The sequence below is a fragment of the Danaus plexippus genome (genome assembly GCF_018135715.1).
Source record: "Danaus plexippus chromosome 9 unlocalized genomic scaffold, MEX_DaPlex mxdp_26, whole genome shotgun sequence".
Taxonomy (NCBI): Eukaryota; Metazoa; Arthropoda; class Insecta; order Lepidoptera; family Nymphalidae; genus Danaus; species Danaus plexippus.
In genome coordinates, this window is record NW_026869848.1 from 339715 (window position 1) to 352044 (window position 12330).

General features: G+C 44.9%; 1 protein-coding gene and 1 long non-coding RNA gene across 3 annotated transcripts; one reads left to right on the forward strand and one right to left on the reverse strand.

The window, feature by feature from the left end:
* Positions 1-1197: 1197 nt before the first annotated feature.
* Positions 1198-11665, reverse strand: LOC116767345 (uncharacterized). Of its 2 annotated transcripts, XM_061527563.1 has the most exons (12): positions 11517-11665; positions 11021-11242; positions 10176-10946; positions 9612-9891; positions 7545-9515; positions 4060-4199; positions 3818-3989; positions 3568-3736; positions 3308-3370; positions 3165-3225; positions 2878-3093; positions 1198-2659 (listed from the first exon to the last, which is right to left on the reverse strand). In XM_061527563.1, exons 2-12 carry the CDS (start codon positions 11168-11170, stop codon positions 2468-2470), a joined length of 4185 nt encoding a protein of 1394 aa, XP_061383547.1. In that variant the 5' UTR covers positions 11171-11242; positions 11517-11665; the 3' UTR covers positions 1198-2467. The 2 variants fall into 2 exon arrangements, with proteins under 2 accessions (XP_061383547.1, XP_061383546.1); XM_061527562.1 differs by having other exon boundaries at positions 7545-9891.
* On the forward strand, positions 5204-7056 carry LOC133320170 (uncharacterized). The gene is made up of 2 exons (XR_009753615.1): positions 5204-5743; positions 6527-7056. It is a non-coding gene; the product is annotated as an uncharacterized LOC133320170 (long non-coding RNA).
* Positions 11666-12330: the final 665 nt, after the last annotated feature.

The following is a 12330-nucleotide window of genomic DNA, read 5'->3' on the forward strand; positions in this document are numbered from 1 at the left end:
AAATAGCAAATGTTCAGGGAAATTAATAAGACTGGAAATATTTGTCAAAGTCTGTTATCATTTCTATGTTCAAGAACCTGGATTAAGTAACGTTTAGTCGGCAAACGTGAAATTAGGTAAGAAGAAAATGAAGTCAAACTCCATAGGTTAAGAGTTTGTCTACCAGGATCAAGTGAGGAGATTGACCTCGTCCGACCACAGAATAAAGAAGCTTTTCCTAAGTGTATTCATTCCCATCATTATAAGAACTGCTTTGTATTGAGACCAACAGATTATATGTACAATATACAAAATAAAACAAATCGGTTTTGGCGCCAGTCGCAAATCGAAATATACGTCTCAGACATAATAATTCTCTTCTCAATGCTTATTTTAACAACATGCTTGACTGAAATTTATATCGATTATAGACCGATGTGTACTAATTATAACATTTTAAATTAAAAATAATAAAGATTTCATGTCAGAATCGTCCTCCAATAAGGAAGTGTTATAAAGTAGATATGAAGCGATAAAAGAATGTTAGCTCCCGTAGAATATGATGTTACCAACCTAACAAAACTTAAGTTACTAATAATTAATAAACAGTATTGATAAAAAGATTGGTAGGAATAAAGTGACCTCAATGAAATTCATAATATTAAAAAAAGCATTAGAAATCACATCTACAGTAAAATAATTCCGAGACGGCCAACTTAAAAAAATTTTGTACTTAGTTTTGCGGAACAAAGTACAAAATTGAAGATAAGTACCAAAAAGACCAAGAAAACTGAGGTTGCTTCTAGTAGTTTAAACTATTTCTCAATTACTCATACTAGTATACTAGCTCCTGCTACCTACTTTGTCTGCATATTACAATAGTAGCGGAGTAATGATCTATGAAAACGGTCATCTTTCATATAGGTCATACAGGTTGGTGACGGGAGGGTGAAAATTTAGGGTCCAAGGTATGCTCCGAACCACAAAATAAATTAAAAGGTCATGACATTAAATTATTTTGAATAAAGGGTTTTAAGGGCCAACTAAGACCTATTCTCAAATATCGAACAAACCTACGTAAAACTTCATAAGAAGCGGTCGAGCCGGTTCAGAGGATCATGGCAACTACATCTGTACTGGAGTAGTTTGTATATAGAGGGTGGAGGGTGGAATATGACATCACGGTCACTTCTGTCCGATGCAATGAAACACTTAATGTATTCAAAAAAAATATTTAATTTAGAACAACAGTTTAGAATACTTCATGCCAGGAAAATGGCAGTTCATGACACAAGAGTCGTGTAAAAACTTACAATAATATTACTTAACTGTACATGGCCGCTGAAAAAATATCATTTTAACTAGACAAGACATGTACAAACATTTACAGTAACAAAATACATCACTATCATTACACATACAACGAGGGCCTGGCTGGACTCCTCACCCCGCACACACATCACACCCAGTGAACGGACTGAGACCTCTCTCACAACCCAACCCATGGCCACATCGCTGGCACCCAACTTACACTGTACAAGCTTAATAAATTACAAATATCATTCGTTCAAAACATTCCACTTATATAAGACAACTTTGTGCAAGTTCCCCATGATATGCTGTTCATGTCTGTCAGTCCTTCCCTCATATCAGCCGACTGTTCCTAACAGTACCTATACATTATGTAACATTCAGTGTACAGAGGCCCCGGCACACTCCACATGTATGTACATCATATAACTACAACACTAAATTGCACAGAACCTTTACATACTATATACAATATATGACTCGTCCAAAGAATGGGATACTCTGATATATACATGTTCCTGTCTTTGGTCTGTTTCCGCAGGCTGCACTCCATCCTCCACCATGTCAGGCATCCGTGGAACTGCACCAGCGATTACATTAACAATAGTGTAAAAATTATTAGACAGTTCTTGTAACAGAGAAGAGAGGGACATGTTACCGTCGACCTTAGCCGTAAAATATATTTGAACCTTTGATATATATTACATCACTGACTAATGTCGGTAGTTTGAGGAGTGTGTAGGAAGTCTGCCTACATCTCCTCTCTACACTACGCGGGGGGCAGTGCGGGTCCGCGCGGTCCCAGCTCCCTGCCAGTCCCATTATATAGAATCACAACCTTCGACCTTGACATACATTTTGTGCAGCCGGAGCCGTCCAGTCCCATACCTCATACATGGCTTACGCGATAATATTGTCAAGGAATTGACTTTCTCTGCCGGCCGTCGGCTGCAAGAATACGACACTGGCAGCATTTGATCACACACTAAGGTAACGAACACGGCGAGCTCCACGCCTGTCGGCGCCAGGCGGGCCACACTCGCAGGGGTCCACAGCCACTGAACCTCCGTTGTAATGACTACGAACTGAACTATTCACAATCGACCCGCACAGCTCGTCACCCGCTCAGCACGGACCGCATCCGCAGCCTGGCCGGGGCGGCGGGCGAGCGCTCCCATCACGACAGGGAGTCGCGCAGGTGTCGGACGGCCGCGTAAACCTTGACGGCGGGCCCCAGGCGGAGGCGCAGGCACGTCACCAGCTCCTCGCAGGACGCCATCAGCAGGGAGGTGCCCGACAGGCGAGCGGCCGACGACGCCGCGCCCGCAGCCACGCCCGCCAGACGGGACAGCAGCGACGACACCTCCTTCTGTTACACACACTCCGTTAACCAGCGAGCCTCCGGGCTGGGCGCGCTATGACATGCTATGAATCAATATGACTTTAAACTGAACGCTTTACATGGACAGCTGCACCTCTCAGGCTCTCACTTCGAAGCGAGAGGTTTCCGTGTTGTAGTCAGTTGTATTAAACAAAATAGTTATAAAATATGTCACCGAAGTTCTTTTGGACATTTGTGAGGTGTACCTGGGTCCACGTGCTGGGGTCCGACGGCAGGTCCAAGTCGGCGACGTGCCTGGCGAGGAGTGCGCGGGAGGGCGCGGGGTGGTTGGGCAGGTGGTGCGAGGACTGCGTGGAGGGCGGGCGGCGGGAGGAGGCCGACCGCAGCGCCCGCATGTCCTCGCTGCAGCTGCCACGCCACCGCTTGCAGCCCCCGCTGGACAGGGACTCGTCGTCCGACACCTGCGGACGGACGCGTCGTTATATACAACGGTTTTGGTAGTCAGTGAGCTGGACATGCGGCGGACACTCACGGGATCGTTCTTGGTCACCGCTTCCACCCTCTTGTGCTTGGGCGGGCGGCCGCGCGGCAGCCTGGCGGGAGATAACACAATATTAGTTATATGGTGCGTTTAGTAAACCGATCTCGCGGTTTTGTGACAACATCTTGGCATACTTCTCTTTGGGCGCGTCGCTCGTGGGCGTGCTGGTCGATATCGATTTGGACTTGCTTAACGCTCTGAAAGGAAACAGCATGACGTCAGTTTATACGGTTTGTGCGCGCGCGTGTGCATGTGTATGTGTGTGTTTGCGTGAGCATGTATGTGTGTGTGTGTGCGCGTGCGTGTGTGTGTGTTGTGTGTGTATGTGTGTGTGTGCGAGTGTGTGAGTGTGCGAGTGTGTGTGTGTGTGTGTACGAGTGTGTGTGTAATGTACCTGCGGACGGGTGTCGGTGGTTGCAGCCTGTCGGGTCTGGGCGGCGGTTGACCGCGGTAGGGGCAGGCGGAGGCGGCGGCGTGCTGCTTGAGACCCCCGCCGTGGACGGACCCCAGTCCGCGACATCCGCCAACACCGCAGGGCCCGGGGATACGGAGCTCCTCCGCCGCTGGACGAGCAAACAATTAATCGTTAGCGAGATGTGGATGCGTGTATGTAACACGCGCGTGTGTATGTAACATGTACTAACTGAGCGGCGGTTCCAGCGGATGGCCCGTCTTGAGACACCAGCCCACGGGGTGCAAGTCGGGCGAGTCTTCGTCCAGCCAGCAGGACAGCTCGTCCGGCCAACCGTCGAAGGACACGCGGACCTGGTGCTCCTTCACCGCGCTGATGGTCGCCACGCGGATCAGGAACGGTACCTGCGGGTGATGAAGGACCACTGGTTAAGGAGGAGAGACAAACCGGCGAAGTCCAGCGTCGCATACGAACCCTTCTATCGACGACCTCCAGCTTCATGCCAGGCTTGAAGGGCACCGGCGGACGAGTTTTGAAGGCCCTCGCCGGCACCGCACACGCCATGGTCTCCGACAAGTAGGTCTCCCATGAAAACGACTCGCACTCCTTGTAGTCTGCGGACAAGGAGCTCGCTTCAATATAAGCCTTTCCTGGATAACTGTCACTATATACTATATAGTCATAAACATAAAACACCGCCCCGCTGCCCAAGTCGATAGCCAGTTACAAATATTTAAATAATGCTTAGAAGTTAAACTTCTAATCTACAAAACGTACTTTCGACCGCCGGTCATTGAAATTGTCCGAGTTATCCGATTCCTCGTCAGTCGTCAGTTCTCGTGATGTTGATGGGAAACGAAAAAAAACTACATAAATATTCATATCAAGCGATGTCCGCGTGAAGGACTTCATATAAAATAATCTGTCGAGGCGCGACGATGGACATTAATACGTACTATAAACAACGCTCGTTTAACAATAATACTATTAAAACAGAACTAATAAGATAAAATGTATCACCTTGAAAGTGGGAACTGAACGATTAACAATCTTTTCAACCTCGTTTCGCTTTAAATAAATACGAAAAAACATCAAGATCAGGTAAAATAATATTGATAGTGCCGTTTAGTAGTGACTAGTGAGACGCGTCCCAGCGTCGGCTCGCGACTGATAGTTTGCTACGACCGTATCAGACACAATCACAAAGGAATAATTACAAAAATAAACATTTTAATGACGGAAATGTTGCCATCACAGAAAATATATTGAACATTAAATAATCATTATAAATTATATGCACATTTATAAGGTGGAATGGAGACGGCGCGGGCGGCTTTAAAAATATTCAATGTTCGATAAACACGGAGATAAGCGAACCTGTTTGAAATAGATAAGGAAAGTATCGGAGGCGTGACGGACGGACGGAGGCACGCGTCTTGTACACTATATATATATATATTAATATATATTTAAATGAAATCGCGAAAATCTTGGATCTCATTATATATACACATATTTATTTACATTATATATATGTATATATAGTCAATGTTAATTTGGAAGAGTTATTAACAAGCCTTAATTTAATGACTACTAACATAACTATCCGATTAAACTCGTAGTTATTAAAACATTAGACATGTGTTAACAATCGAGATAATTCGCTACGAATAATGTTTAAGTCATAACAGTTACGTACAAAATACAAATTCTTCCTCGTAACAAATAATGTTTACGACAGGGCTGCGTATGGAACGCGTTCAAACTGTCAGTATCGCGTCAACCATCAGAAGCACAGCACAGGTGCAACTAAATACGTAGTTCTTTGAGTTTTCATTAATAATTCTTCTCGTCACAGTATTAACGCAAGTTTGAGTAACTTCAAGAGCTAAGCGTTTATTTTGTCGAATCAAATGTCTGGCGAGTCTGAACGCGCACGATCGGAACACCGCCTCGGGACTCGTTACACGAACGTCGATTATATAATTTATATGATACAGATGTCTGTGTATTAATGTACTCGTAGGTCTCGTCTGTCGCTCTGTCCGTAACCTCGTACTAATTCCACTTTCACTGCACTCTGTGCGTATCGTATTTTTTACACGCAAGTTTGAAGCCGAGCGAGAAAAAAATATATGCAATGTCTGCAACTGTTTATGTATGTAAATATGTCAGAATATATACATTTAAATTTCTAAATGTGGAACTGATTAAAATGCGCAAAATACAATGTACCCAGCGATTACATGGAGAAATATTTATCTCTGTCCCGTTATTTTTATTGGAATTAATAGGAATTCGTAATATAATTATCTTAAGAACCTATAGAACTGGATACAACACGAAAAAAGACTTACATTACTATGGAAATTATAATAAAACAAAATAATGAATGCTGAGAGAGCTAAGACTTGTATAAACATTACTTATTTTTTTTATAGTTGATACTATAATGTGACAAGATTTCGAATAAAAAACTGTTAACTATTAACGCGGCGTGTGTAGTGTGATTTGAAAACTCTGAGTAAGGATACAGATGCAATGCCTCCGACTTATTCTTAAATTAACACCGACAGACGACAGTGCAAGACATTCTATATTGTTATCGTTTTGTCGTAATGGACATATCGCTCCCAAATAATATCGAGCGGGCAATTAACGTCCCATTGTGTAATGTATTACGAATAGCAGCTGTCCACAAAGTGGAGAGAGACAAAATAAGTTTGGGAACCGCTGACATAAAGGGTCGTCACTTGTCTCACTTGTCGTCACGTTTGTTTTTTGATGATATCGGTATAGTCAGAGGGAAGCCTCATAAACAACAAGTCCCTATAGAGCGTCTATAACCTAGCCTAACCGGCTGGTTGACGCAACGCGGTTCATTACGTTAATGAACATGACACTAGAAAGGGTTTGATTCAATTTTGTTTTTAATTTCCAGTCGGAGACAGACTTCCAGAACAATATAAGGAGGAAACAAAGAAACGGAAGAGTGGGCCAGGATTCATAAGAGGTTCTGCTTCTATTTAAGCCAGAAAAGTAACAACATTTTTCTATAGGATGGCTCGTATGAAACACCAAAAAGTATCACATACATTTTTCTGCATCCCGCAATAAGACAGAAAACCGTCAGGCTCAGATTGAAACATGTGAACCGGCTGCATCCCGTCTCCGAGAAAACCTTCCACGCATGAAGGTATCCCTAGTCTGATGAACCAGTACTGAAGTCCAGGGTTCACACACGACCATAGTTAGGAAACAAAACAGGAAAAAATACAGATTTGAAACAAACCCACTGGTCCCTCAGCCTACACCACAGACACTTCTCATGGCACGCCGCCTACATCTAGATGTCGGTTACAAAGACCAAAGACCAAAGTGTGTCCAGGAGCGATTCGACAAAATATAATAATTTTCTCATTTCCTACAAATCATGTGAGATGTCCGATTTGAATAAAATATTATAATGTGTAGTGTAGTATTATTTATCAAATTAAATATTCAAGGTCCGAGCCGGGTCCCAGGCGGGTCCCAGGCGGATCCTAGGCGGTTCCCAGGCGGATCCTAGGCGGTTCCCAGGCGGATCCCAGGCGGGTCCCAGGCGGTGATGACTCTACAATACTGTTTTATAAATGTAATAATTTCCTTGAAAATAAAAGCCTACAGCCCCGCCGCGTCCCCCGCCGCGACCCTCACAGCCACATTAAGCTATGAAACCTCACCCGTATATATTTATTGGAAACTCGGTATTTTTACGTGTTCTGGAATTAATCAAGTAAAAAACATCACGCGGCTTGCGTTGGGTGCGTTCAGACTCAGAGCCTGTCCCACGGGTTCCGTTGTAACTCCCTACAGTTGTTCACCGGACGCCGGTCCCCGCCCCTGCAGGGACGAGAGACGGCAGTCGGGCGAATGAGCTCTACGAATGTTAGTATGGAAGCCGGCGACGCGGTACTCACAGTTGGGTGGGGTGATGGCGATCCCGTTCCGCTCGGCCCAGCCCACGGGGTGGATGTGGGGCGAGGCGGGGTCCAGCCAGCAGTCGTAGGCGTCGTCCCAGGAGTCGAAGTGCACGAGCAGCCTCCTCTCTCGCACGTCGGCGACCGTGGCGGCGCACACCATGCCGTGCTCGCGGTCCTCCGCCTCCAGTTTCATGCCGACGCGGAAGCCCGCGGGCCGCGCGCCCGGCGCCGCCGCGTGCACGTACAGCTGCCGCGGCGCCGCCACCGCCCGCACGCGCTTCAGGTACGACGGCCACGAGAACGACGCCGCGTCGTGGCCGGCCGGCGGCTGCAAGCTGCGGCCGTTCCTCTCGCACCAGCCGGCCGGGAAGATGTCCGCCGAGTCCGCGTTCACCCAGAAGTCGAACGAGTCCGGGTAGCCGTCGAAGTGCAGCCTCATGCGGTAGCCTTGCACCTCGGCCACCGACACCACGCAGAACAGCGCCGGGTGCTCGGGGTCCACGGCCTCCAGCCGCATGCCCACCTTGAAGCCGTTCTTGTTGTAGGGGAAGGGGTCCTTGAACAGCTTGACGGGCGCCGCCTTGGCCTTGCACACGTCCAGGTACCTCATCCACGAGAAGCCGTTCTTGCCGCACATCCAGGGATACTTGTCGTTCTCGGCCAGCTCCTCGCTCATCTTGATGAGGGTCGCCTCCGAGATCTGCAGGTCGCTGTTCATGGAGTCGTACCGCTTCAGATCCACTTTCTCGTCTTTCCCGTCCTGCATGAGCTCCGAATCTGACAGTTGTTTCCTCATGAGCAGTTTCTTCATTTTGTTTCTCTTCTTGGACAGTTCGGCTCTCTCCTTGTCTTTTCTCTTCTGGGTCGCTTTCTGCATTTGGCTCTGGCAGGTGGAGCTGCAGAAGTTGGGCGTGATGAACTCCGCGGCCATCCCGTGACAGCCGCAGCCGTCACAGCGGTACAGGTCCTCGGGGGAGGTCGGTTTCTTATCCCTGTTCCTCTCCATTCGCTGTTTCAACGGCGTGTGATACTTCACGTTGGAATTTCCCACTACATTTTGCGTCTTCTCGTCCACGAGGTCGATCAGATCGAATTCGTTAGCCTGGAAGTGCAGGTTGCTACCTCTCAGCTGAGCTATGCCGTTGTTCCAGAGCAGACCGGGGAGCTCCTCCTCCGTGGGGTCCGCGTAAGCCTTGCCTCGTGCGTCGTTGATGTCAAACGAATTGATTTTCTGGTAATAGATGACGTCGTTAGGCTTCTCGTCCATCTTATCTTCAGAGTCGGAGTCCACCAGATTCACTTTGGCTTCCAAGTCTTTGTCCAATTTCTCGTCACAGAACAGCGAGGGCACTCTGTGGTCGTCGTTGAGGTCTCCGTCCGCGCGCTCCTCCGCCTTGTTGACCCTGAGCTGCGGCAGCGGGAACTTAAAACTCTTGGTGGAGGAGTTGTCGGTGCAGAGCGACACGCGACGCTTGATGTTGGCGTGAACCGTCTTCCTGTCGCTGTTGTCGGAGTTGGATCGCCTCAGGATGGCCGGCGCGGCGGTGGTCAGCGGCACCATGTCCGTCCTGTTGAGAAGGCTCTTGCCTTTCTCCGGGATGGCCAGGGTGAAGGACTGTTCCCTGGTGTGGCCGTCTTCTTCGTCCGCGATGGACACGGTGTAGATGTCGTCGTTCATCGAGGCGTTGGTCTCCGGTATGGAGAGCGTGTACTCCCCCTGCTCGCCCGTGGGCTCCGCCCTCGACCCCGGGATGGAGAGCGTGAACCCGTTTTCCGTCTTTGGGCTGTGAGGCACACAGTTGTCTTTGCCGTTGAGGGCTATGATCTTAGCCAGGGGCTGTAGTGGCGGCAAGTCGGACGCTTCCAGGGTCGTGTCCCTCATGACGGTGATGTTTCCTTGCGGGTCATTCTGTATCTGGCCGTTCGCAATCTGAAGATTTATTATGGGTCCCTTGGATGCCATGGTCGCTGGTAAAGTAACGGGTAAAATAAATTTAGTATTCTGTATTTTAGGAACATTCATTGGTGTAAGATATAATTTTTGATTATTTGAATTCACATTACTTTGATTACTAGATATTAGGATGGATTGGCTCTCTGATATATTCTTGGTGGGCTTTTTGACGGAGCTGAGGTAGGCTATGGCTTGTTTGGGTTGTCCTCCGGGGGCTATACTGACAGGCACCATCATTTTATCCGTGGCTTTAGGTTTCTGGATGACTATAGGTTGGGCCGAGTTGGCTGGGGCTAATATAGAAGACTTGTGTTGACCCGCCACTTTGGGTGCGATGTTAGGCTTACTGCTAACATTTGATATCAAATGTATGTTTGAGTTGTTTGTTACCTGAAATATAGAAAACGTTACATGCCGTAACTAAATAAACATTCCAGTTACTCATAAAAAAATTCAAAATATGAAAGATTCACTCGCATTCAACGTATCGATATTGAGTAATAATCTGTATAATAACTGATAAGGCATCTTTGGTTTATCACATTAAAGATTTTTAACCTTTAACTAATGTCCATGAAATTTATTTTATTGTAATAATAAGACTTCAGACATTTTTCATTGTGATTGTCATTAACAGAGTCAACATGTATAGGTTCCAAGATATGGATACTTACAGGTCTCCGAACAATGATCTGTGGTGGATTGCCGCTGGTGCTGGCCTGACTTATCACTTCCGTGCTGGTCACAGGTTTCAATCCTGTTGGTGTCTGAATGTAAACAACATGAGGAACACTTCTGGCAGCACCTCGTAATGTAACCGGAGCAGTGTTTCCGGAGTTGGGTAGGGTGAGTTGTATTGAGTTATTGGATGAGTTAGGTATCTGCATCACTGCGGAATTTGATCCCATTTGCATTTGAGCTACGGACGTTGGGATGTTCATTTTGACAGAATCTGGCATTTGGAGCTGTGTGTTGGAAAGATTCATGTCTGTGCCATCTCGGTTACCCATATGTACATGGATTATGGAGCTGTGAAGAGGCTGGGCGGTGGTTTGAAGAAGAGGCATAGACGGTAAGCTGGAGCCACCCAACTGAATGTTTTGGTTAGAGGCTGGAATCTGCAATGGTACATTGATAGTATCCCCAGCTGGCAGTTGGACGGGCACACTAGTGGTACCAGAAACTTGCAGAGGGAGACTAACCGGAGCTATTTGTAGAGGCATGCTAGTTGTAGTGCTAGAGAGCTGAACCGGGACATTTATATTAGAAGTGGAACCTGGTATCTGGACAGGCACATGGACTGTAGAAAGCTGCAAGGGGTACGGGGAATTGTTAGTGTGTATTTTGACGGGGGCTATAGAATGTGTCACAAGATTGTGAGTAATTGGCATTGAGTTTTGTGGCGCTTGCACCGAGGATACGATCATACTGCTCGAGCTTGGCGCCTGAAAAACGGTAAACAATGTCATTGAGGACAAACAACTTTACACCCAATGTACTCAAATATAAAGAAACTCACGCGTAACGTGTTTAATAGCACATTATGGGAGTTACTTTGAGATAAGTTACTGCTTGTTGAGGTGCTGCTCGCCTTTAATAGCCTCTTTTTTAAAATTTCTGTTTTCGGGTCATCAAAGTTTTGAAGTGTATTACACTGCTGTCTCTCCATTTCTCATCACCGAAAACGTTATAAGCACCATTACAGAAGTTTAATTAACTTTTATATTGTGTAACTGACGTCCTGTAAAGCACATAAAATAAAAATGTTAAGTAATTTCTTTTGCTATGCAGCTCCTTTAAATATTCAGATAAACACATTCAAAGTAACCGAAGCCTATTTAAATTTACGAATGTCGAATAAAATATATTACAGGATGATTTCTCATATTTTTTTAATATAAATATTTTTAATTTGTGAGTATCGAACTCTATCAATTGTGCAGCTACTTTTGCAGATCTACAACCTTTTAAAAAGAAAACTTCACAAAACACTCGATTGATATTAAATAACTTACCATTCGTAGTTTAAACAAATAATACGCCTTTACATGTATTATTTTCAACGATCTAATATCATTATCGTATAGAAAACCAATAAAGAAAAATAAATTTCATTCAGCAAAGCGACGAAATCTACCTGCCTACACGACTGGTAATAATTCTGAGTTCCTGACAACCTAGCCGAAGAGTACAAGAATTTGTTAGGTTGGTACTTTCGGATATCCTCGTCCAATAGCAGAAGAGAATTTCTTTGACGAAGCTTTCGCGCCCGATTATTCGGCTAAAATATTTGTGAGACCTAATTATATATATATTAGACATGCACTCTATTATACCAAAAGAAGCGAATCATATCCATTACTTTTCTTAACTTATCTTGACAATTATATTTTTTTAAACTTGTAATTGATTTCTCTTCCAACCTTGAATAAATTTTATTTTGATTGTATTATTTATATTTCGATGATTATGTAATAGTATGTAGTGACACCTGTTAATAAAATAAGTATAAAATGATTGAAATTTGAATAATTTATTTTTATATATAAATATATACATTTTAAATAAAACAAAAACGTTGTAGTAACGGAAACATTCATTTATAAGTTTACTGTTCGCACATACATTTAATTTAAAACATTATCTGCAATTTAAATGAAAAAAACTCGCGAAAATCTTAGATCTCATTACATTATCTGCAATTCATCTAAATATAAAATTATATTTATTGTATTTAAAATTTATAATTATATACTTTGAAACAACAATTTATTTAAAATTTTTTGATCTAAATTCCTAGCAGCTGTAGCAATTTTAAAACAAAATTTG